This window comes from Gambusia affinis, linkage group LG07 (assembly GCF_019740435.1).
Source record: "Gambusia affinis linkage group LG07, SWU_Gaff_1.0, whole genome shotgun sequence".
Taxonomy (NCBI): domain Eukaryota; kingdom Metazoa; phylum Chordata; class Actinopteri; order Cyprinodontiformes; family Poeciliidae; genus Gambusia; species Gambusia affinis.
Genome location: NC_057874.1, coordinates 11,120,716 through 11,147,599, shown reverse-complemented (window position 1 = coordinate 11,147,599; position 26,884 = coordinate 11,120,716). Strand labels below are relative to the sequence as shown.

The 26,884-nt window shown below is 37.9% G+C and overlaps 1 protein-coding gene across 5 annotated transcripts in view; it reads right to left on the bottom strand.

The window, feature by feature from the left end:
• The window catches only part of srgap3 (SLIT-ROBO Rho GTPase activating protein 3), a 61,595-nt gene extending 36,934 nt beyond the window's left edge, over positions 1-24,661 (bottom strand). For 3 of the 5 annotated variants that reach the window (XR_006371228.1, XM_044123238.1, XM_044123239.1), the window contains exons 1-2: positions 24,076-24,660; positions 6,928-7,123 (exon numbers count right to left, since the gene is read on the bottom strand). Coding sequence is in view for 4 of the 5 variants with exons in the window: in XM_044123238.1 (XP_043979173.1) it covers positions 6,928-7,123; positions 24,076-24,139 (260 nt within the window). In the remaining variant the exon portion in view is untranslated. Of the gene's footprint in view, positions 1-6,927; positions 7,124-24,075 lie in introns of all 5 variants that reach the window. The other 2 variants (XM_044123243.1, XM_044123244.1) reach the window with 2 other exon arrangements.
• Positions 24,662-26,884: the final 2,223 nt, after the last annotated feature.

Genomic DNA, 26,884 nt, shown 5'->3' with positions numbered 1-26,884 from the left:
GTATTTATCCAGAATCCCTGCACTGTTGTCACTTCCTGCTTTTAGAGCGCTCTCTGGTCCGCCTGGGATTCACACGTCATGGTTCACTTCAGCCGAATAGAGACCTAGGTTTTTAGGCGGACCAAAGTTCACTTTTTGGGCCGCATTGCGTGCTCACACCTCCTCAAACGAACAGGCTTTTTAGGCAAACAAACTAGAGATAGATTAAAGAGGACTAAACAGGGTTGGGATTCACAGCTCAGCTGTGAAGGGTTCACAGATTTAGCAGAGAATATTAGAAATGTTTGCTGTGTTCCTCAGTCCAGGGAAAAAGATGTGTAAAACTTTAAAGCAGAGTTATGTTTTAAAACAATATGCCAAGCTTTAAACATCTGACACAAAACCTTTCAATCTGAAAATGGCACAAATCACCAAGCCATTAAACTTTAAGTGAAAAGCAATAATACTTTGATCAACATAGAATGATTCATAAATGCTTACATTTTCTGGATGAGGATTAAACTCTAAAGTTGAAACACATTGTAATAATCCCATCACTCAATGATAAACAAATTAAAGTTTCCCCCATAATGCTTGCAACCAAACAGGGTCATTGCTTTACTTATAATTGTGCTGAATTCCACCATCCAATCCCTCAGAGCCTGTGATGTGTCTGAGCCAGGATTTTCAGAAGGAAGTCTGTATTTATCAACTCAGGGCTCCGCTCTCTGTAGCCTTTAATCTCTTCCACACTGCCTCACTTCCACTTCTCCATAAAACAGTCAAAGAAAAAGAAAAAAAGAGACAAATAGCTTCAAAAGACAAGGAGGAGGCACATGTTCAATCTTTGGGAATAAAATTCACTTTGGCTCTATTTTACGCGTTCTTTGTTATTCTACATTGACACACCAGTCACCATTTCAGTCTTTTCTATTAAGAGTTTCATGATTTGACATCTCACAGCTGTACAGACACACAGGTCAAAGCAGGGCACCATTGGTGAAGACAAGATGGGGATTTGAAAAGATCCGAAAAACATAAAACAAGCTGCAAACCAGCTGATCTATTCATCGTCTATGAGCTGACATCTGTCAGCTGGGCTCGTCAACCTGACAAGAGCCGAGTACCGGCTCCTCTGTTCAAACAAACAAAGCCTGGTGAGATATAGCTCAATCTCTTACCCTCTGCCCTGCAGGCCACCAGAAAGGAGACTTTCTCCAAGAACATAGTTGCACTCAATGGGTATAAAGCTGTACAAGCCACACAGTGTCAGTGTTTGAAGCGCCATCCAACAGCAGCAAACATCATTCTACAATGTTACATCGTAACTAAAGGGGACCACGGCTCCAAGAATCTCTTCAAACCAAATAACTCCACTTCCTGATAAATACGACATACAGAGAAACATAAATTTAGTGGGAAAAGGACTGCATACCAAAAAACAAACAAAAAACGGCTTTCGTACTTGTACCATTAAAAAAATCAAAAAATTCAATATAATTTTTTATCTACTTATAATCCTGGACATGAAAGCCACAATAATCTGGTGCTTTTAGTTATGCTATTGAAGACTTAATTTTCTGGGTCTGGTGATTATATAATTTGGATGTTTAATATTTTTGTAGAACAAGCACTGGGTGAACAATTTGGATTTATTGAGCAGTTTCACGTTTGCATGCATGCATATGCTAAAATCTATAACTACACCCCTAAGGCTATTCAACTGAATGCACCTTAGCAAATGTATTTGTAGCCATTAACAACCTTCTGGAACAGATGGATATGTGCCCACTATCACTAAAAGAACAGGACGTAGCTTTTAATCATCGTCTGCAAAGTTTCAATAAGTTTACTTTTATCCTGCTTTTTTCTTCCAAAATGTGTATATGTTTATACATTGTACATACACATCATTGACAATTAGAACCCCTAACTGTGCCCAAATTTCCCTTTATGGGGATGGGGGCATCAGAAAGGTGGTTCACCCAGGCCCTTCTCCAAAAACTTTCTCTTCGTGCTTGACTGAACTGTGTACCTTCCTACATAGCAAAACTAAAAGTCTTCTGAAGAAACGTTTGGGGTTACATGAGACACGCATTGAGCTACCAGACCACAATCACAAGAAGCACATTTAAAAAAGTCAGTAAGAGACTTAAAGGCACAAAAACATTGTGCAAACTGTTAAACATGGTGTTGGTAGTATTATGCTTAGTCTTTCCAATTACCAGTGGGTGAAATAATGAAGAAAGACGTCTGCTTTCAAGTTCTTCAACTTTATCTCCGAGCAACAGCTAAACAAAACATTTTTGACATAACTGGGTTTACTCTGGATGACTTCCAGTGATCCCAAACACTGGACCTGTGCCAGGAAGCCACCAGTTTAAATGAATTCTACTGGTTCTAGCAAGAGTGGTCAAAATCCTGGCAGAACTATGCCCAATCAAGGATGATGTTTTTAAATATTCGTCTAACTGTATGTATGCATATGAACCTTAAAAGTATATTTATGACTCTTTGCAATTAGGAAAAACCCACAATATAATCAGACTTGTGCACCTATTTTTTTAATTTGAAGGCATATCACGTGCTGCATTTTCACCACTCTGTCTTGTTTTTGCACTGAAAGCTGTGGATTCAGCCACAGAAAACAAAAAGCGTTGCACAGGGCCACACATTCTCCTGGAGTATTAGACTTCATTGTTGCAAGTGAGGTTAAGTGGGAAGAGCAAAATGATTCCTGGCTGGTTTTGCTGCGGTGTGGCTGTAGCTGCAGTAGCTGTAAATCACAAGAAGCTACATCTTGCTAATGAATCCGCAGGGGAAAGGGTTCAGCCAACACACTTTAGGCCTGGATCCAGGACATACGCAAGTCCATCCTGGTTGGGATGACTCTGCTGTGCTGTTTTATTGTTTTGTCCCTTTAAACATATTTAATTATTGACCATAAAAACACAGTTACTGTACGAGGAAGGGTGTAGCCAAAACGATTTTCCTGTTAATGTACATAGAGACAGAGATAAAGCTTTCTTAAAAAGCAGTAAATTCGTAACAAAACTCTGAAAATTAAAATGTCAGAATTTAAGGCTTTGCATTTCTTTTCGATGATACTTACAGCTTGTTTCGGTTTTCTGCCAGCTAACTGTTCTGATTGGACAAACACAAGCGGTTTTCAAGTCTGGGCACATTTGATGTTTTTGGTGGCTTGTGATTATCCAAACTACTTGTAAGTAGAAAGAAAACCACAGCAAAGGGTGTGTCACAGCTGATTGCAAGCATCTAGAGTCCACGCAAGGTGAAACATTGCTTTGCATGTTTGGGTCTTTTTTTGTTGTTGCAGCGTGAAAAGTTCACACACACTGAGCAGAAAGGAATCAGTTATTGAAACAGAGGTCAGAATCCTGTAGAAAATAAGGAAGTGTGCCTGTAAAATATGCAAACTTGGCAAAAATGGAAGGTAATAACCCTTTTCAGTCTTAATTTTACAGTCTTGGCAATCTGATCCAGTTCAATATGCACTGGTTACAAATGAAATATAACTCCAGATTAAATCTTAACATAATGGCCCCCCAGATTTACTCTCAAAAGCTTTCAAATAAATTCATTTTTCATTGTTCTAACATAAAACTGAAAAATCTGCTGCTGCTCTGTGAAATTGATCTTGAGATATTACTACCTCCTTTTTACTTTATTCTACCCTTCTGCTCAGTGTGGGCAAGTAAAGTCACATATTGTCTTGAAGTCATTCAATGTAAAGATAAAAATACATCCATAAACCAATATGTATTTTATTGTTTTGTGATAGATCAATACAACATAGTGCAGAATGATGAAGGAGAAGCGAAGGAATTTGTGGTTTTTATTTTTATTATTTAATAAAACTCTTAAAAGTGTGACCTAAGTCAATTCTTTATAAACTATTCTCAACAATCTCAGCCACAAGTATTTCAGGAAAGATTTGGTCATTTAGTGAATTATATTTTTGCATGTTTTTTTTTTTTGTTTTGTTTTGTTTTGGGGTTTTTTTGCAAATTTTCTCAAGCTCAGTCAGTATTTTTTAAGTCTTGTCACGAATTCTTAGTGGAATTGGTGAATTCAATGAAAGCTAAAATCCATTCGTCATTTTTTTTTTTTTTTTTTTTTTTTTTTTACTAATTTCATTTTTAAAAGGTCCACTAGATGTAGGCCTGGAGTTTGATTATTTCTTTATTTTTATTGGCTAACTTGGAGATGAGCCTCTGCTGCTGTGTCAAGTATTTTTCAGTATCTAACATGTTTTTTCTTCCATCGTTTCCTGGTATTGAGCTCCATCCACTTCACCATCAACTCTGAGCAGCTGCCTTGTCTCTGGTGAAAAAAAGCATTCACAAAGCATGATGCTGCCAGTATCATGTCTCTCAGTGAGCATCATGTATTTCGGGGGATCTGTAGATTTAGTCTTCCACCACATAAAGTTTAATTTTGATCTCATGTGACCAGAGCGCTTTCTTCCACATGTTTGCAGGATAAATTCTTGTACCCAACCTGCAGATATTTGCGCCTCCTCCAGAGCTATAACGTAGCTGTATTTTCTACATTTTTTTTAATTATCATTATTTGTGAAGTTATATAGTAAAAAGTCAGGAGTAAGATTGATTGTCACCAGATCTGCCAAATGATAATCTGTATGTTAGAAAATGTGGATGTGTCTGACGCTCATGAATACTATGATCTTGGATTTGGAAAGTTTTCTTTAAACATGTCATTTTAGGTGTACTTTTCTGACAAATCCCTTGCTGATTGAAGAAGATAATCTGTAGACTCCAGTGGTTTACTACAGGGATGCATCAACTGCAGGACATTTATATCTACTATAAGTCAAGCCTTTATTCCTTAAAACAGTCTGGGATCAATTATCCCAGTACATCACTGTGAATTTCACACAAACAGCAGCAGTCTGCTTGCAATTTCTCCACACATGAGCTCATAAAGGATGAACCGAAAGTCAGCGGACAGATGTTTTGTGGTCAGATGAGTTTACATCTGCATCAGCATGCTTTTGGCAAGCACAGATGTCAGGGACAAATAGAAAAGACCAACACAAGTTCACCAAAACACCAACAATGGCTGCATAGGTTGCATGAAGCATGAGCGGCATGCATTTGTGCAAAGCATAATTGATAAAAAAAGGCTTATGTTGGATTCTTTGAGAGTACACAGACTTCTATAATGGCTATTCTTAGTAGAACAAATCCTGCAATTATAGTGTGCATTAACCAGTCCAGATCTGTCTCCTCATAGGAATGTGTGCTGCATCATGAGGAACACAATCAGACAATGCTGAGTAACTGAAAGCTCACTTCAAGAAAATGGACACAGGACCTTCTTTCAAAACTGCAGCAGTTGGTATTCTCAGTTCCTAAATGATTAAAATATGTGATTCAAAGGAAGTCTGATGTAACACAGTGGTAAACATGTTTGACCTGAAAGTCTTTTTGAGTTTCTAACATCAAAGTTAAGATAAGTTCAAATATCTTTGATAAAATGAAGTCAGTAGGAGAAAGTGAAGAGTCTCTATTTTGATCTTTTGTATGTTTTAAAAATGTAAGATGCAGAAGTAATTACAAAATTCAAGCTTGTGTGTTGTTACATTTCAGAAATCTTTTCATCTTTCTGAATGCATAATTTTAGATATTATGCATCCAGCTGATATCAATTTAAATTGCCTAGGCTTTGTGAATTCTTTTGAAAAGGTGCATTTATGTTTGCTTGTTTGTTTCTGTTAGGGGATATTTAGATGTCACAATAAAACACCATTTTCAAATCTTTCCAATTAATCTGTCAGTTGTTTCAAACATCCCATTTGATAATTGCTTGTGTTAATCTGTAACTCTATTAACTTCACTCCAGAAGGTCAAAACCGCAACATTATCTAATTTAAAAGAGGATAAAAAAAAAAAAATAAAAAAAAAGATGAACACCTAAAGTCCTGCAGCATTAATTTAAAAACAATCCAAGCAGACATTATGGCAATGCAATGCCAACACAGGTTCAGACCTGAGAACTGCTGCCAGTACACAGCTGCCCCGGCGCTCCCATTAGCAGACTGAGCTAAGCTCTTCTGCTTGCCGTAGGTATTTGATTTGGAGAGCAGCGGAGCTTAATTTCATGCCCTGCGTGAGCCATGTAGCCGAGAGTTGGTGGGAAATTCTGGGCAAACGATGCCAGATTTCTACACTTGCACGTTTTTGTCATTTTTGAGCATATGAATAAAAATGGGTGAGGTCTTAGAAAATCTGATTTAAATTAAATAACGTTCAGAAGCTTTTTTTGCCCATTTGAGTTTCTATTCAGTGAATTATTTGTTCGATACAAAAAATAGGGAAATTATATATAGAAAAATATAATATGAAATGCAATTTTTTTCTCTAATTTTGAAATGATGGTAAAATACTGAGCACAACAACTCCCATAATGGGTGTTGCGTTTGCTCCTGTGATTATTATTGTGGAATAGGTAGAAAAAATACTTTTATTATGGCTCTTAAAAATAATCTGAGTAATATTTACCCTCGATCCTTAAATAAAAAAAAAAGTCCAGAATCTATTATAAGTATCATTTTGAATATTTGACTTTTAAAATTTCTTATGAATGTTCATTGTTTTCTGACTTAATATTTAGCATATTTAGACAGCCTCATGCTGCGAATACTCTGTTTTTTGTTTTCTTTTTCAAATAGAGAATAAAACACATGAAGCTTTCTATGATTTGAGTTTAAACTGAATGGAGAGGAAGCAACAGACTCTAGTCATTATTAGAAACAGGCTGAAAGTGCACACTGACAAAGTGCTGTTTCAATAAATAGTGTTAAAAAACATGACAAATCTTTAATTTTCCATTAAACGAACAAAAAGAATCTTGCTGTTATAATGGCAGATGTAATGCATTTTGCCTGCTGAAGGGAAAACTCACTTAAACTGCTGATGCTCCCTGGAGCTGCGGATCTTTGAGGAGAATCTCTCAGCCAGTTTCTCCAAGCTGCGAGAGTATTCCAGTTCGATCTCAGCTTTGCGTCGGAAGAACTCCTGCAGGTCCTGCAGCAGCTGGATACGAGACTCCGACTGCTGCTCCAAGCATTTAAACTGCTCCACGAGCTGATTACGGATCTCTGTTCATAATAAAACAACACAGAAATGATATTATTAGAAAAATTCAACAAAAAAGAATGGCACTGATAATTAACGACTGTGTTGAAGAGGGTTTGTTTCCAAAGCACATTTAGTTGATATGAAGAAGTAACACAGAATATAGTAATGCAATTAAACATGTGTAACATTGGTAAGAAGAAAAATAATGAATAAAGTAAAATGTGTTCTAAAGCAAATATGCATCAATGTAAAGCAATCAAAACATATAAAAATAACCCACTTAACTAAAGATTAAACTGAATAAAGTGAATAAAAGGATTTGCAAAACATTTTGACTCTTTTTGTCAGATTTGACACGACTCTCCAAGAGCTCAGAGATGTAAACAGGAGCAGACCAACACACGGCTTTAAAAGTGAGGACTAAAGTTTTTATAATGGACTCAAAAATATAACTTCAAAAGGCACCACATGACTAACATATTACGTCAAGTCAAATTTATTTGTATAGCAAATTTCAGCGACAAGGCAGTTAAAAGTTTAGATCATAAAAACATCATTCAACATATATGGAAGAAGCTATAAACAGTACATATTGTCAAATTGAAATCATCAAGCACATACAGGATGTTTTAAAAAGCTGAGGAACACACCTGCTAAAACAGAAAAGTGCTACATATCTCTGCAATACAAGTTATTCAAGTGAGAGTCATTTATAAAGGTTTTGGACAAGAAATATTTATGATAAATAAAACAGCAAACAGTGCAAAGCTGTAATATTATCAAAAATTGACCCTTCTGACTCTCAAAAGTTCACTTTGATCTTCAAGTATCAAAGATACGCATGTTATAAAGAGTCAGCTTAAAGTAAAGATAAAAATTGGGCTCCATGCAAAAGCAAGTAGGATGACCTGCATCAATGATTTCTCATAATTGTCCCTGTGAATTTGTCAGACTGATCTAATGAGAAGATAATGCACTCCCACACTCGGAAAAGAAGACGAGTCACATTTCTCTTCAAAAGGAACCTGACACTACGAGGCAGAGCAAGGATCCTTCATGCCTGTGGGAGCCACGAGCATAACCTGATTCCGCTTTATAGTGCTGTCATCAGCAGCAACGATGCCTCAACTCATGAACAGAGACAGACCTATCCCACAGAGGGAGAGAGAGAGAGAGAAAAGAGAACGATGAGGCGGGTCTACCAGAAGCAGAACAGTGTTACTTCACAGAAGGAAGGAAGCCTCCAGGTCTGATAAGAGAAGTTTCCCAATCTGGTCTGGGTTTCTAAATTAAATGTACAAGTAAAACTGAATAAAAACGAAAGATACACGCACTAGCTGTTTTTCTTTTTTAAATCTCCCTTTTATAGCTCAGTTCACGAGAGGCAGCGGATTTACACAGAAAAACAGTTTGATAGTTATTTGTTTGCAAATATCCTTTGTGCCCTAAACTCCCCCTTCTTGTGCTATGTTTGTCTTTAACAAGTCTGCCTTAAATTGTACTACATTACCAAAAGCAACTTGAACTTCATAATGAGAGTCACATCATGTTGCGACACTCTTCTGTTACAGAGTGAGTCACTGCGAGTAATAGCCTCAGAAAAAAAAAAAAAAACAAGAACAGGGTGATTTTTGGCAGGCAGTGAAGCTGCTAGATGAATAATAAAACCACACAGACTGTGTTTTTGTGCTGTTGATGGTGCAATTTGGTCAGAGCCAAGCCCTCATCATGGATACGTGACGAGGAAACAGTGCTGTTGTGCAGCAGCAGCCTCTATGATGTCGTGCCGCCTGGCTTCAGCCCTAAACGCTGAACCCCGCTCTGCGGTTAACCATTGTCCCTGCCTTCCACTTTATCCAGGGGCCTCCTTTTCTCCCGCCATCTCAAAGAGCTGAAAGCTCGGTTTAAAGTGGAACCTCGGAACCAGACACCACTTTACTACTCCGGTACTTTCAGGACGTGTGGTGCCAGACGTGCCGTTGTGTTCCCCGTTTTGTGTTCTTTCTTCCAGGAGAAAGACGAAGCAAGCGAGGAAAATGTGACACCGATGTGGCTGAGTGACAGGATTTAGTTCTGAAAACATTCTTTCTAAAAAGGCAAGTCTGAACCACAAGCTGCATTCTCACTTTTAAAAGACACAATTGAAGAAAGAAATAGGTCATCCACACACACACACACACTCACCAGAAGTGTGCCCATTCCTCTCAGAGACCATGAGCAATTGGAGAATTATTCCCCAGCTACTCCCAGCCCTTCGAGAAGCTTCATTCGCTGCGGCTTATTCAAAGTGAGCGACCCCTCTGTGCTTCTGTTCGGTCTTTGAAGAGAAGAAATGTTGTGGAAGTATGTCTGTGGTTAAATTGATTATGCATGTTTATCTTGTGGAACACCATCAAAGCAGGTTCTGTCATTCTTTTTGTCCATTCACGGGAGGAAGATTTACTGCTTTACTTAATGGTCTCTGCAAAGAAAATGAACGAGTAGGGGAGATTCAACAAGGCTAATGTAAATGCAGCTGTCAGAATAATTCAGATTCAATGTAAGTGACGTGTTACATTATTGCATCTACAAGATAATTCGTAAATCTGCCGTAAGCTGTCTTCTTCAATTTTCAACAAGAATTACCTTAATGAAGTGTAAAATTAGATTGGACTTCTATAAAAAATTAAAAATAATCAAAGAATTAAAGAACAGATCAATCATGTGGATTCAATACAGCTGATCCAAATCAAAGTCAATTATAGATAAAGGCAGATGTAAGCATGTAAGTATTCATTTTGACAGAAGTCAACCAATCAAAATCTAAAAATCGCACCATTTCTTCAGATCAGTGACCTCATCATACCAAAAAGCGGCTGGTTGACAACAAGTTGTTGCTGCGGGAATAAACACTCCGCTGCCTTCAGCAGTAGTGAGGCTTGTAGAACGAAGCCAGAGGAAGCAGTGGCATCCAAGCTGGTCTTTCACACTGCGTCACTGAGGGAGTTAATGGCTACGCATACGGCCGACGTGGCCAAACCAGTTTTCACTGTTAACTCAACAGCAGTTGCACATTTGTTTATGTGGAAAACAGCTCCTACTACTTGACTTGCAGAGGAATTTCAGGAGTTTGGCTCAGTGTGTCTTGTGGACCTGGACTAGTGTGTGCAGAAATGAACATCTTGCAGCCATGTGACCAAGGGTTGATTGTTAGACTTCAGTTCAACCATGAAAACCTCTAAGACATCAGCAGATATTAGAAACTTCCTGTATTGGTTGCCGGGTTAATCTTCTGTAATTAATTAGTGTTGGATCAGAATGAGTTGGTAGTCTTTTTGAAATATTACACTTGCTCTATGGGGAATACACACAGAGAAAGTTATTCATCCTAATAAAGATAAACTGTTAACAATCCCAATTGAGAGAAATTGTAAATTTTTCTGTGTAGTTAAACCAAATTAATAAAGGAGTGTGGCATCACAGTTATTTTTTTAAATCAAAATGATCTGGATTAGAAACTTTCTTTGTTTTGACATGGTTTTATTTTTAATCTGTGTAAATACTTGAAGCTGTAGCTATTTTATACATTTTCAGTTTTTCAGAGAGACAGGTGTTTTTTTTAAATAACTGTTTTTATTTTATAATTAATATAAAGTATTTTTAGTTTTAAAATAATTTACAAAAACTAGTTTACTATTCATAGTTCCTAGCAGCTGGAAACTTAGACAATGAGAGGTGCACCAACATTTTTTTTTTTTTTTTGGGATAAATAAAATATTCTTAAATTTTAATTGAAATTAGTAAGATGAAAAAGACTAAATCTCACATCAGCAGGTCAAACGTTTCCAAAATCCATCGGAAATTTGCCACAAATCTCTGATTCATGCATTTCTTCCTAAAATAACCTGGTCATTTGGAGCAGCTCATGTAGGATTAGCATTAGCAATCAATCAAAAACATGACTCGTCAACATGACTCGACTTGAGTAAAGTTAAGCCTTTAATGTTTCTGCTTTGTTGGATCTTGTCATCTTCAAGCAGCAATGCAGCCATCTGCTCTGTTTGTGTGTGGGATCTTTTCTTTAATAGAAACAGGGACGGATCTGACAAGAGGCCGACTAGGGTTGGGGAGGAAAAGAGCATCTGAAACATGATTAACAGTCTAGTGGATTCACACAAATGAGGGAAGCACTTCTGTTTGGATAAATTACAACCTTTGAATCAACCGAATTAGAATTAGGCCACCACACAGACTTTGATGATTAATTTTTGCTGGTGTAGCTGAGCATGACTTGCATCTTTTCTGAGAGAAAAGCACCTTTGTGTATTATGACAGAACTATTTTATTTTTTTATCCAGTTCCTTGCTCCAAAATAGCAACTTATGAACAGTTTGATATATTCTACACAAACACAAAAATTATATCTAAAATAAACTGCAGTCTAATGGTTTAAAAGAAACAGCAATTAAAATGTTGTTAATGTTTAACATAATCCATACTGTACATATATATCAATATATTGAGCATTTATGAAACCCAGCAACATTTTATTTTGTCTTTGTGTGTGAAATGCATGAACACTACTTTGCTCACACCAGCAACATCTAATACTACTCAGTTTATTTACTCTACTATCATTGCTTCATTATCATTAGCGATGGGAATCTGAGGTGAGAGGGTGAATAATAATAATCAATAATCCCGTGGTCAACCCTTGAGATCCAAGCTTTTTCATAAATTGTAGCAGAAGAGAGCATGCAGGGTCCACTGGACGATTAGACAGGATGACCAAATATAACATTTCCAGGTCTTTAAAACATTTGTATCATTTATATGTGACAGTATCACAATCCTAATCACCATCGTCATCCTCATCTACACATACGCCATAAAGAGATTTTTTTATGTACATCGATCAACATTTGGATACTCATAGGACAGTAACATGAAAACTTCTAAAAACAATAACAGGATGTCAGACGTGCATAAACTTTGACCCTTCCAGACAAAATCCTGCAGGGACAACAGCGCTGAACCACATTCTGGGGAAATTTTTAATAAATTTCATAAAACAAGATTTAGATTTAACAAAGCTGCTTTGTTAAATGTCTGAAGAAAAGGTATTGAGATCTAAGTGAGAGTGACTGCAACATCTTAAACTGATGCCTGACACATTTCTACATGATTGTTAGCCTTTCAAATGTGCTATCAGATCTTTTTTTTTTTTTCTTTTGCAGTCTCTGAGTAGCACAGTCATCTGTTTGAGAGCATCTGCATTCGAGACTTCCTCTAGCTGCTCCGCCTGACTTCCTGTTGGCTCCCCAGCAAGAGAATGGCACCAAAATTATTACCAGATGCAGAGCTCCAGTGATTTTCAAGTTTTTACTGGTGTTGCCTGGAGAGCGGTGTCGGCGGGACACTTAACACTCTGACTTATTGAAGGTCAGAGGTTCAATGCCGAGCAGCTTTCAGCTGTGATTGTTGGTCACTGACGCTGGAGGAGAACGACATTCTGAGTGACCTCGACTTCCTAACAAGCTGTGATAAACCAGACAACTGGTTCAATGCCGTTAATCTAAATGAAAGTTAATTAACAGGGAAAGAACACAAATCCATGTCGCAATATTGATTTTTTTTTCATAAAAGACATTAGTAATTTTTTGTTCCACTTCACTATTATCTGCTGCTTTTTTATTAAGACATTCAGACTAAGAGCTTTAAATGGAAGCTTTATATTTACCATGTTAAAATCCATTTATACTCAATGTGTCAGCATCTGTTCATGTCTCAAATCTTTTGTTTAGCCATTTAATTTTTGTTTAGCCTTTTAAGTCAACCATGCATTATGTTTGCATTTTATTACTGAATAAGAAGACCACAATTATTTTTGAAAATGGGTGACCCTGATCTTGAGAGTATCTTCTTCTTGGAGATAACTGCAGATGGGGGCCACATTTAAAGAGTCACAATGTCACCGTGCAGCAAGAGGAGCACACAAAAATAGACAAAAGCAACTACAAGCCAAATCTCTCCAACCTAATCCAACTCCAGCTCTGCAGCACTTCGTTCTACACTTCAGAGCCAAATTTGTGTGAAAAGAAGACACAAAGAAGAAAGCAGTCCTTATCCAGACCTCAATTCACTCTGTCTGCCCCTTATACTAAGTCTCAGAATACAAGTCCCAGCGCTGAACAAATCCCCCTGCTTCTCTGTTCAGCTTTAATCCTCTAATGATTAGCACAATTTTGGATTCATGGGGCCGTGCAGCTGATGTCGCTGTGAGTTCTTTGCCTGTCTCTATCAAAGCCGGTCTCTCTCTTTAGCCCAGGCTGCTGCAGCACGTGGGCTCAAAGATAAGAGAACTTTAGATGAGTCCAATCAATAGCTGGGTAGAGATGAACCGGTCGAGCGTCCTAGAGCAAGATGTCAGCTGTCAGTTTCTGTGTTGGTCCTCCTAATTATCAGCTGGTTTATTGGATTTTCCACTGGATGTTCTGTCCACTAAACTAAAAATCAATCCAGTCTGAAAGAAAAAAACCCCAACAGATCAGATTGACTTGTGCATCATTTTGATTTGCCCCAAGCTCTCCTCTCCTGAAAGATCCTCTTTGCATTGAAACTGAATACTACCAAGACAAATAGTATTGACTGCAATAGTAATAAAAAGGCAGAACGCTTGTCTATCTCTGTCAAGCCATATTGAAGAGGGCCATTTCATCACCATATATGGTTAAATCCAGGCATAAGCTGAAGAATCCTACCCAGCTTTCAATCATTTGCTGTATCCAGCATCCGGCTACGCAGAACCAGGCTGCAAAGTGTCTCCATGGCAACATGGGCGTAAACCAGCCTCAGGGGAGAAGCCGATTGGAGGAAAGGGTTAAATCCGGTGGACAAGGAGAGGTGGCACGCTGAGTGAGGTGGAGTGAGCTGGACACAATTTAAGTTTATCAGAATGCAGCAGCATCTGATTACAGCAGTAAAACAGTCTTTTCCCTTAAACAGCATTGATTGAGCTAAATTAGAATAAAATACAAATTTGCATGCAGTAGAATAGAGACAACTCATCTATTAGGGGTTCAAATAAGTGGTTTATTTGTGTGAGCCTTTGAAACAACTTGCACAAGTTCTAAAAGTAGATAAGATTTCACCTCGCCTAAAATTGAAACAAGAAAAAGACTAAGATGACAGAACTGCCGTTGCCAGTTGTCAAGCCTCTGTAATGCCAGTTATTTTCTGGTTTCAATTTAGTCAGGGAATCATATTCTGACCTCAGAAAACTAGACATTTTCTGAGTATTTTAGCTTTCTAACTTTATTCCACTGTTGTCGAAGCTGTACATTGATGCTATTGCAGCAAATTTAAAATGTGTTAGCCAAACAAATGCAATCGCTTTCAAAGTTAAAATAAAATATGAATTAACCTCTTAAAAGCTATAGAGTGAAATGTCACAGTTTTGAGCTTCTTAGAGTGTGCCATTTTTGATCCTATTTCTGTACTCCTTAGTGTACAAGAGGGATTTGTGAGCTGCAAATAGGTGGACTGTTTAATTATCTAAAGTCTTCTGTGGGACATGCTAAGATAAAGTTAATCTAGCAGTTCTGGAGCATAAAATATTACCACTTAACTAATCAGATAGTGAGCTTTGAGAGACTTTCTGCATTTTCTTTTTTGCTGAGCATTCTTGTTGCATCTGTTGCTATGGTTACAGTGCTTGTATGTTCTCAGACGATTTGAATTTGTACAGGTCAGTAGTGTTGTCACAGGCAACACTACTATTTTATTTTCTGAAAACAGAGAGAGAAATAAAATCTCCTTTAGTCTCAAAACAGGCTTGCTGAGCAGCACGCTTTGCAGGGGGGAGCAATAATTCCCCTATAGTCCATATATGGACACATTTGGAAACATTGTTTTGCACATTTCTGATGCAATGTCTGTTACTTTATCTTTTTCTAACCTTGGAATGCTGGCAGCACGAATGTGAGCCATACTCAGCGACATCTCTGTTGCAAAACACTGAACACGGTGAGTACAATAAATTTCTGCCTGATTGGCCATCAATTTTCAACTATTACTTTTCTACCTTTGTGTAGGAGCTTGCTGTGCTGAAGCCAGTTTTCATATAAACGGCCACGGTAGGGGGAAATATGGTTTCATCTGAACTTAACTGCTTAATTCTTGATAAAAAAAAAATCATGTTCAACAATTAAAAGAAGTTAATATTCAGTTTTATCTTATTTTGACTTCAAATTTCAAGCATCCTTAACAAGAATGTCCCACTGCAGATGTCTCACGCACAGATATATTGCTTTAGCTTTTTACAATGTCAAATGTCAAAGTGCAACTTCTATTATGATGATTATTAATCACCAAGCAACTTCAGAAGAGACGGCTAATCAAAACTTAAACTATTGCTTTTCCTTATTTCCTGCAACAAACACCATTACTTTGTGCTTATAAACAGGAACAAGTGTCGATTCATTTCAAACTGAATCTTTTGTTAACACCATTGCTTATAAAAAAAAAATGTGTTCGCATTTGGTTGCTGTTGGTGTAAAGGAGCTGTTGCTGTCCTTTTAAGTATGACACAAAGATAAAAATATAGTACGTGTTAACAGGACATAAGTCTGTGTTTAACTATCACGATGACACTGATGTCCTCATTGACTTGCATGTAAGCATTTTGAGGGCCACTTAAAAGGTTAAAAGATTACCTTTCAACTTCTCTAGAAAAAGTGTTCACCTTTAAGATACACGCTAAATGACGCTTTGTTTGTATCGCTAACGTTCTTGTCACTCGGGTTGTGGACATATTAATCTCATTTTCACAATTTTATTTTTTGGCTTTTTTTATGCGTTTCTGGTTATGAAACAGAAAGATAAGGACAGACAAGCATCAGTGTTGATGGTGCAAATGTCAAACCTATTTAGGTTCCTCGCTTTAGAAGTGCAGTGGTGGCAATAAAAGAGAAGTAGAGAGAGTCTAATTTTGGTTTTTACAAATCTTTTATAGGTTTAAACTGAAAAATATGTAAAACTGCCTCTGATTAATTTTTTCCCAGTACATAGCAGTCTCTTACTGGACTGGGGCTAAAAGGGTCACTTTTACAGGAAATCCTGATACTTTTATTTTTTTAAAACAAATTGAATGGCACAAATAGGCCTGTCGAGACAAACAATAAATCAATTAATCATACAATAAATTAAAACTATCGGCGTCATTTTAATTATTGTCTTTTCCAGCCTTTTTCTCTTTCTGTTGATGACACCGAATGAAAAAAGGCTCAACTCCGGTGCTCTCCACTGACCCTCCCTTCCTCATTTCCTTAGTGTAATGTCCAGCGCACACTACACCATCTTAGAGCTGTCGGCCGATTCTCGGCCCATTTTCAAAACCTGAGATCACACATTAGCCGACAGAAATCCTAGATATAACGGTTCCATCGGGTTTGATGTGCCGTGTGATGTCCAACAATGGGCACAAAATAATGGTTACAAGTCCAGCTAACTAATTTTAAAACCAGGCATTAATCAATGCTTTACTACAATCTATCTGCAACACATGTGGCTCTAGTGTCAGCGTAACGTCCTGACTGAATGAAAATCATTAGAACCGATTTATGTCACGTTAACGAAGAACAGCTGAAAAGTTACCGGGTTCATCAACGTAGCGATTTTGCTCCAACTCCTCCCCTCGTTGTTTCTATATTCTTTACACGAAATGTTTGATAACCATTAATGTTGTTTCCACATATCATCTCCGCTGGACTTCGGGTTGCGCCGTGTCAGCTGTTTGGGATTCCCCTCGGTAATTTACCCTCAGAAAGTAGGAGGAGAATCTGCGCTTTCTGATTGGCTACCTGTCACATTCAACAGGCTGCGGTAACGATCCCAGTGGGGAAAACCCCTGATTTAGATCGGAGGGGCCACAACGATCTAGCATAACACACCACACAGTACAGGATGATCGGTTATAAAATCACAAGAGACAATCTTAGAACGATCAAAGTTCTAAGATTGTCATAAGGGGAAAATGTATGTGTGAACTAACATGTAGTGTGAACTATTGCATCAGGTAGTGATGTACCCATCTTCTCTATTTAAATCTAAGGATTACTGAAGGGCAATATGGTATACAGACTTTATAATCTGAACTCTTTTGGTTGAATGCAGTATTTATTTACACTTTGGCTTTATGTTATTTTGTTTTTATTCAAATACATTTTTGTTAATGGAGACTGAGAATCCATTTTATTTTTGTTTTTGGTTTTTTTGTTTATTTTTTTTATCAGTTTCAGTGTTTCATTTTCTTTTGAAAATAAAGTGTTTCTATCTTTGGCAGCAAGTCGCATACATTATTATGTCATTTCCATTAAATCAGTGTAAAAAGGTCTTCAAACAATATTATTGGTTATCGCAAAAATCTGTGAGACAATTAATCGTTCAGCAAAATTTGTTATCATGACAGGCCAAGGCTCAAATGAGAAGTGAACACTTGGACTGACTGGCACTGAGTAACTATGAAAACGAAGCTGTTTGTCTGCTTTCAAAGGGCCTTTGTTAGCTTCATTAATGCCAACACATGAATTGAGGAACTATTTAAACACTGTTAAATGATAAATAACTTGACAGATCTGCATTTTCTTGAAAGGCTAATTGTATCTAGAGAACTTGTGAAACAGACAGAACAACGTCTCTGTTAATCAAGTCGCAGCTGCATTCATCATACTGAGCTTTAAGACACCAAATAAAAGCTGATTCTGAGCTCTGAAGCAAAACAGACAGAGTTGGATGATACAGTACACAAGCATGACAACTCAAAAGTGTATTTTAAAGGTGCTCTGCTCAGAATTTCCAACGCCAATTTTTAGGTTTTCCAAAGCGTCAACCAGCTTTCTGATTGTCTGTACCTGCTTTTCTTGCAGGGTTGTGGGGATACTGGTGCTATCTCCAGCTTTAATTGGGTAAGAGGTGGGGTACACTCTTTGTGGGGAAACAGAGCGACACACAGCACAACAATGAGCATGCACACACACCCACACTTACACAGAGAGCAATTTAGAGACACTAATTAACTTAAGAGTCATAGTTTTGGACTGTGGGGGAGGGAAACTGAACATTGAATACATTTTTTGAAGCCTTCCTGCGGTAAATGGTCATTATTATTTATATTAGCAGCAGGATGACATACAGTCTGTAACAAAAGGATATTATAGTGATAAGACATGATGCACAGTTTTATATGAATCTAAGAAAACATCTAGGTCTTCTTTGGTAATTGTAATGTTTGATTTTATGTCTGCACTGTTTAAAGTTTAAAAAATAAACTACATAAAAATGACAAGATGACAGAAAAAAGCAAAATACATTAGCGGCACGTGAACATAATTTCTATGCATATTTGTTGGTTATTATTAATACATTTATGCAAGCTGACATTTGAATTCACATATTTATCTCCTCTGGAAAATGTTTAAAGGTTATCAAGGCTCCACTTATGAGTAAAGACGTCTTGATATAATCCTATTTTAAAAGTCCAATAGATACAATTAAATGATTGTATTTCACTGATCGATACCAATTTCTGTGCTGCTGAAAACTTAGATAGTTTTTAGATATTAAATAATTTATTAAATATTAATAGATTTGCTTTACAAAAATGAATAATGAATGAAACTTTAGAAACCCATTTATTATTTTACTTTTTAGGTGCTACAGTCTTCTATAAACCAATTTTAAAGAAAACCAACTACTCCTATCAACTTTGGTAGCCAACTACATAGAGCCATTGCACCACCGTCCACTGACTATAACAATTCATTTATGAAATAAAATGCAAGAGGGAAGTTGTTGATGGGGTCTAACAGACTGGTTAGGAAAATCCAGATTTGCATATTTAGTCTAACTCGTTGAAGTTTACGTTTTGCCTGCTGCAGCCTTCTGTCTCTGCAATGAGAGGTGAAATGCACCCCAGACCAATCATTGCATCTAGAACATGTTCCTATTTGTATGTTGAAAATTGATTTACCCATCATTCAGTCGATTATCACTTGATTAGACACTTTTAGATAAAAAACATGAAGCTTAGAAAAGCAAAAGAAGAAAAAATATATAACTTAGATGGAAATATTAGGAAACAGATTTCCCAGTGCACCCTAAAAAGGCTTCATTATGAACAAATCAAGATAATCAGTCTTTTTATTTTATTTTCAACAACAGAGTAAGTCAGGGCCTTTAATAAATGTTTCTTAGTGATTAACAATAGGAAATCCAACAATCCAACAGAAGCAATCTCCAGCTTTGTCATGTTTTAATAACTCACTGCAGTTTCACACAAACCAAAGCGGCCCAGAGAGAAGATGAATTTATTGGGCTGTACAATAAACAAGCTGTCCCACTCAAGATTAATGCCCTAACAGCAAATTAATTAAATTTCCTTTGCCAATATTCACTTAGTCTGCAGCAGGTTTACCCAACAAGCAGGAAGCTGGAGGATCCACATTAAATGACTCAGCGTGACCAACTCCTCTGCTCTCTGTCTGTTCCTGCATAGCAGCTTCCTACCTGACAAGACCTCAACAAGCAACTAACCAAAAACCCAGAGTTTAGCTAACACTGGACCAAATTTACTTCCAAAAGCATTAGTATCCCTGGAATATTTTCAAATTAATACACTTTACTAGGGTTTTGTATGACAGAACAACACAGTGCAGCATTCAATGCTGAAGTAGAAAGAAAACTAAATCTTTAAACTTTTCTACAAATTTGGAAATCACACAAGCTGTGTTTATTTTTTTGACAGGATCCTTTACTTTGACACTAAGTAAGTAATTAAATAAAATCCTGTGCAACCAGACGTCTACTGATGTTGCCTATTGAATCCACCATGTCACTTAATCTCAGTTTGAAACCAGTTATTCTGTAAAGGCATCAGAGGTTTGTCAGAGACAATTACTGAATTAATAAAATAGCATCGTGAAGACCAACGGAAACAGCAGAAGGTCAGGGATGAAGTTCAAAACATGGCATCTCTGGTCAGATTACACTGAAGTGCTACATGATACATACATGATAAACTTTTTCTGTGACAAAATGCTCATCCTCTGAAAACACCATCACAGTAAAACATGATGATGGCAACAGTATGAGTTTGAAAACACTGTTTTTCTGTTTTTTCTTTTTTTTTTGTCTCTTTTAACCTCTGTAAATTTAAGCAGTAAAAGTTCAAACTGAAGCCTTAACTCAGGTGTTAAAATTTTACCTCCTGTTCATTTGAAGTGTTTATTTTTGACTTAAAGTGTCATAACTTTGTGCAGCTGGAGGACACTGATAATGTACCAACTCAAGGCAGTTCTTTGGAAGAACAAGTAGCCCAGATAAGATCATTTTAAAACTGTAAGCTCATATTTTGTCAAATTATAAGCACAAACAACATATTCAATTGGGATTTTATGTCACGGATGAACAGAAAGTATCGAATAATTGTGAAGTTAAAGGAAAACGGTATTTGGTTTTTAAAAAGTATGGTATACCCCCTTTACTTTTATACTACTAAATAGGATACCATGCAACCAAACACCTTCAGACGTCAGCTTATGCTATTCTATGTGTGGTGCAGAACTGACACAGGATATCACTCTGATCACACCATCGTTTTCACATCGTCTTCATAAAAAATGATGGCAGCAGCTTCAAGCTGTGGTGACAGGGAAGCTGCTCAGAGCTAACGGGTAAAAACAGTGCAGTCCTGGTTGGAAACCTGAGAGCCGACGTTCACCTTCCAGCAGGATAACAAGTCCAAACATACAACCCGACTTCAAGGAATGTTTTAGATCAAAGCCCATTCATGTGTTTGAATCTAAGTCGAATCAAAAACGCTGAATTAAATATGACTGAGCTTGAGTTATTTGGTGAATAAAAAAAGGTACCAATGTAAAACTGTCAATGAACTTACAGTTTTATTTAAGCATCATTTTAAACACATTTTCTTCTCTTTTAAGACAAAGCTCTGTTTGTTCTTGGTGTAATTCAAAATAAATTCTGAAAAAATACATTGAAGTGTGTGTCTGTAACATGGCAAAATATCAAAACGCAGATATAGATACTTTTGCAAGACATTGTAAATTATTTAATTGAACGTAAACGTGATCATTGCTGTGCACTTATGAATGCAATAACCTGAAACAAAAAAAAAACTGATCACTCCAACGTTTGCATGTAAAACATCATAAGAAAAACACTATTATGTGAAAACACCAGATGAACACAGTAGGGGTGAAGTTTTACTGAACTCCTTCCAGTGGATGGAATCAGTGATTAATTACTGTGTGGGATTCAGGAAACGCAGCCAACTGATCCTGCAGTTAATTAAGTCAATTTAAAGTGCAGTAAAAGGAAAAAACAAAAACCCAAATGCCATACCAGTTAAATAAAAACGAGTCCTGCTGAAACAAACGTTCAGGTGTTTGACTAATAAGGCTTAAAGCTTCTACTCCTTATCCGGTTTTTTTAAACATTTAAAGGACATATGTGTATATAATAATGAGGGAGCATAGCTTTACGGACACAGATTTTATCGTAAATGTCAAGCAGCTGCTGTTAGTTGAGCCCACTTCACAAGCTTCCTGTAAAACTTGGCAAAAAGGAGGAGGCAGTGCAGCAGTCCAGCAACCACATGGTGGTGAGCTAAAAAACAGAGTCCAAGCTCCTCAGCCACTCTGTCTCTCCCTCCCTTTTCAGGCCTGGAGCCCTCCTCTATTGACATGCAAATGAAAGATCAGCCAGCTGAACAGCTTGAACAAAGTGAACACCCTCACACAGGGTCTTTAAGAGTCTCTGCTTAGGCAGCCGGTCTCGGGGCTCGTCAGGAATTCATCAGTGGCAGGGGGTTAAAATTTTAGCACAGCGGTTTGCAGCTCTATAAGGGGAAGGGGCTACATTTCAGGTCATCTGCAGCTTGTGGATTCAAGCAAGTCTATTATTTATCCCTGACAAATGCACTAACAGTTTTTTATCCTTTGTTGTATCGCTGAAACCAGCTATTTTTCTGTCACTTGTCTATTAAAGCTCATACATAATAAAGCACCCCCGCCACCTTGTTATGACCTAATCAGTGACACTCGGATGATATGGCCCCATCTGCCATGCTGACTGCACATTAACCATAAAGTAATAACTCACAATGAGACAGGTGCAATTTCCAATCTGAATGTCATTATGACTCACTCACTGCCTGCTCCGGCTCGTAACGTCGCCTTTGTGTTTGCGAGGTGGTGGCTGTGGAGAGCAAGGGCGCTGTATGTGCCCGCAGGCCGTATACAACACACCAGCTGTGAATGAGAAACAAGCAGCAGTCTGCGTGAATTAACATCCACAGTTTGAAGGGGTGCTGCCTAACGAGAAAGAGGCTGCAAGCGGGGCCCGGATATGCGACACGGGAGCAGTTCAGCCACAATACCGTTGGATCCGAGCTGAATAAATGATGCCTGAGTCACCAGAAATGACCTGCAGAAAGGCACCAAGCGAGACGGGATAGATGAGCAGTGACATGTTTACACAAATCTTTTACAGGGGCCTATTTTTTAAACACAAAGAAAGGTGGCTCAATTATAGCCTCAGTGGAGAGTGAATGGGCCGAGCTCTTAACCGTTAAAATTTTAATATTTTTTAAGAGGAACACTTACAAGTGAGGAGATCGAAGTTGTTCTTGCAAATCCACTCAAAGATGCAAACGTTTTCTCAGTTAGCATACGTTTAATGCCACAATAACCACCATAACGTCCAATTTGGTGTTCCAGTAAAGGCATGGGCTGGTAGAGATTCTTACTAAACATGAGTAAAAATAAATAAAACTTCCAAAGCACCTTGAACTTCCCCGCTGCTGAAATGTGCTTTACAAATAAAGATGCATTGACTTGACTTGATGCTGTTGCGCAGGATTCAAAAAGCTAAATTTTAAAAATATAATATATGGTTATCTGAGTTACAATAATACAGTAAACATTTATACAAAGAATTAAAAAAAAACAATAAATTTACACAAAGTAAAAGTTTTCAAGTGCTAAGGGCAAATAATATTATAACATTTCACAATGCATTTCAATGGCAGAAATCCCAGATGGAGCAACAAAATGATATTATAATCGAGCGGAACAAGTAAAAACCAAGCAGGAAAGTCAAATTGTTCCATCATATAACATGAACAAGGTAGTAAAATTACATTATGTGACATAGGGTAATATAATGTCTTCTTGTAACTGAAGATAATGTGTAGTTGGCTTATTTCAGCCATCTGGCTGGCAATGTGCAGTAACAAACAGGGTAGGGGCAATAATCCATGCAGCCAGAGAAAACATCAGTCACTCCAGGGATCATTTAAAGAGTATGGTGGAAAATGTTGGTGATTTTGAAACAGTCACTGTGTTAAACCTTGGTATGCTTTGATACCCATGAGAACTAATGATGTATCAGCTTATTGTGGGAGCATACATGTGTCAAAGGCTGAGGGTAGAGGTAACCCTAGCAAATGGGATTCATGGGAAGGAACCATTATAATTGCAATAATTAGGGTTTTATGTCACTGTGTGCATTTAATCTGTTTAACACAATTTTTTCACCAACCATATGCAACCAGAACAACAAGCCAAATTCAGACTGACAGAAGAAAAGATCGCAAACCGGACCACCATCCTGCAGTCATTTCCACACAGGGATCATTTCACCCAGCAACAAAGCCACCTTCAACCCACATCCACACATCCACCCCACCGGCTGCTGGTGAATCAGTGAAAAGAGAAGGAGACACGGAAATATAGCTACGGTTTTTCTGCACTCTTAAGGCATGTCAGCCTTAAGAGTGCATTCGGTGGCTGTCGCGGATTACCTGTCACCTGACTGGAGCGGTCTGTCAGCGCTTTACAGTACGAAGGTGGTGCCACTTCAGCCCGTAATAAGTAAGCACCAAGGACTCAATAACACCGGATTCCTCACGCACCTTTCACTTGGGTCTCGTACTCCGCTATGATCTCCTTATCCTTCTTGATTTTCGTGGATGACATGGCTCCTCAGGCTTCAGGGTGAGACCCCCGATGATCGAGGACTCTCTTCGGTGTCGATCTCCCCCTCCGACTTGCAGGACTGCGGCGCCTTTCCTCCGTTTTTCTCTTTTCCTTTTCCCCCCCTTCTTGTGGCCTCTAAAAAGGCAAGGAGGGCTTTTCGCTATTGTAGTCCTGCAGTCCTGAATTCAGTGTACACATCATCGGTCCAGTCAATACTGCATGCTTTTTTCTTTTTTTTGTTTGTTTGGGTTTTTTTTTTGTTGTTGTTAATTTTGTTTTTTCCTGCTTTCTCCTTCTTCTTCGAGTCTACTTAAAGGCTTTCAGCGGGAAAAACAAAAAAAAAGAGCTTCGGACTACAACAAGAACATGATGAGGAGGATGAGCAGAGCTAGAAGGTCTCAGGCAGTCAGGCAGGTCCTTCTGTGGCACGAACCATCAGACATGCGTACGAGCAGCGAGACAACACACACACACACACCCACACACACACACACTCAGATGAGGCTGACAAACTGCGCTGCAGGGAAACAGGAATTTTAAAAGATAATCACGTGAGCCTCCTCGCATTGCCAACCAGACCTCCTTCCCCTCCACCCCACGCCCCCTCCTGCACCCACGCATGCATTTGCATCACTTCAGAGGACATCACATTATGACTTACCACCAATTTCCTGAAGCCTCCCCTGGTCATATGCACCACTTTCACATGCATTTGTCACCCTTTGACTAACTGCGAGTCCCCGCATTGGGCAATTAGTGTAATTAAATGTAACAATAACATTAATTATCATAGATGGTTGAGTAAAAGCTTTCTCTGTGCACTTCACTGCCATGTAAACCTTGCATTTATTGTCCTAAGCATTACAAACTACAGACTTAAAGGGCATTTTGGGCGAGGAGGCAGTGGGGGAGATTCACATGATGAAGCAACACAAATTAGACTGAAACTGTCATCTTTAAAGTGCAAATAAAAATCTGAGTAGTGTGCATTTCAATCACTACAGTTTGAGGATTTCAGACATTTATCCTTCCAAAGTAGCTAAACCTAATTCACATTAAATGGATGAGTAAGGACAGTCAGTGAAAAAGTATTCACCCCGGGATGTTTTATTCTTTTTATTGCTTTTACAAATCAATCAAGATAAACAAAACTGGCCTTCTTTAACAACAAAAAATACATTTTAATATCACACTGAAGACTGGTTTCTACAAAATAATAATTCAATTAAAAATATGTTGCACATAATAAGGGATTGCATGAGCATATTCATCCCTTTAAGTCAGTATTTAGTTGAGGCACGTTGAAGCACGTGCTAATGTGCCTCAAATCAAGGTACATTAGAACAGTGCGATTTTACTCTATTCTTCCTTGCTGTTCAAGCTTTGTCAGGTTGCATGGAGATTGGCTGTGAACAATCCTTTACAAGACCAGCTGCACATCAGATTGAGTCTGGACTTTGACTGGGCCACTGCACCTTGTTGCTTAAGCTATTTCTGTGTAGCTTTAGCTGGATGCTTTGAGTCGTCTTGCTGGAAAATAAATGTTCTCTGAAGCCGTAGTCCTCCTATACATAAAAACAAATTGTCCTCCAGGGTTTCCCTATCTGTTGTGCACTCATTTTCTTTACATTTCTTTCTACCCTTACAAGCTTTCCAAGGTGCTGAGAAGGAATCCCACAGCATGATGCTACCACCATACCACCATGTGCAGTGTTTGATGTCTGCCAAACACGACACCTATTTAACGGTCAAAAAGCTCCAATCAACTTTCTTCCATTTGACCATTTATTCTCCAACTTGCCTTTTGATAAACTCCAGTTGAACGTTGATATGAGTTTTCTTCAACAGCAGCTTTCACTTTATAACTCCCCCATAAAGCTTTGCCTGGTGAAGAACCCAAGCAAAAGATGTCAGCAGAGTTTTTATTTTGACATAAAAGGGCTTCTTGGTAGAAAGAAAAACTTTAACAAGTTTTGTTAATCTTAATTGATTTGTAAATGTAATAAAAGGGTAAAGTATTCACCGCTCCAGTCAGGTGAATTTTTTTTCACAGGTACTATATGTACATCAGTTTTCAAGCCGTGCTGCATATTCTCTGTTGAGATAGTTCTGGACTTTGACTGGACCATCCTAAAACATGGATTTTGTTCAATGTAAACTAACATTATTATAGTTCTGGGTGTAGTGGACCACCGTCTCAGTCCTCCCCTGTGTTTAGCTCCACCCATCCTTCCTTAAACTTTTCCTTGCTGAAGAAAACTATCCCCACAGCATAATGCTGCCATCTCCAGGTTTCATCTTGGTGTGTGTGTGCATGATAATGTGAGGTTAGTTTGCCACCACACTTGTTGAGCAAGAAGTTTGATACCTTCTTCCACTAGTATAATTTCCTAAGTCCCATTTCTGAAAATGGGACTCAGACAATTGTCCTATTAGGGTGACAATATGTTTTCTATATTTCCTGAATTACATTTTAGGGCTTTCTTTTAACAACTTGCATCTTGCCACTCTTTGTAAAGGTCAAACTTTACTTTTCTAGTCATCCAACACAGAGTCTCACCTCTGAGCTGTGAATTTCTCCCTACGTAAATAATAACAAATGTAACTAATTATGCAATGATTTATTTTGTAATTGAATGAGGTGTGTCTGCACCTCCGCATTTACAAAGCTGTCCTGTTATTGTGGTTTGAGTATTTGAAGAAAGGATAAAAAAACAACAACAAGATTTTCACTGTTTTAAACAG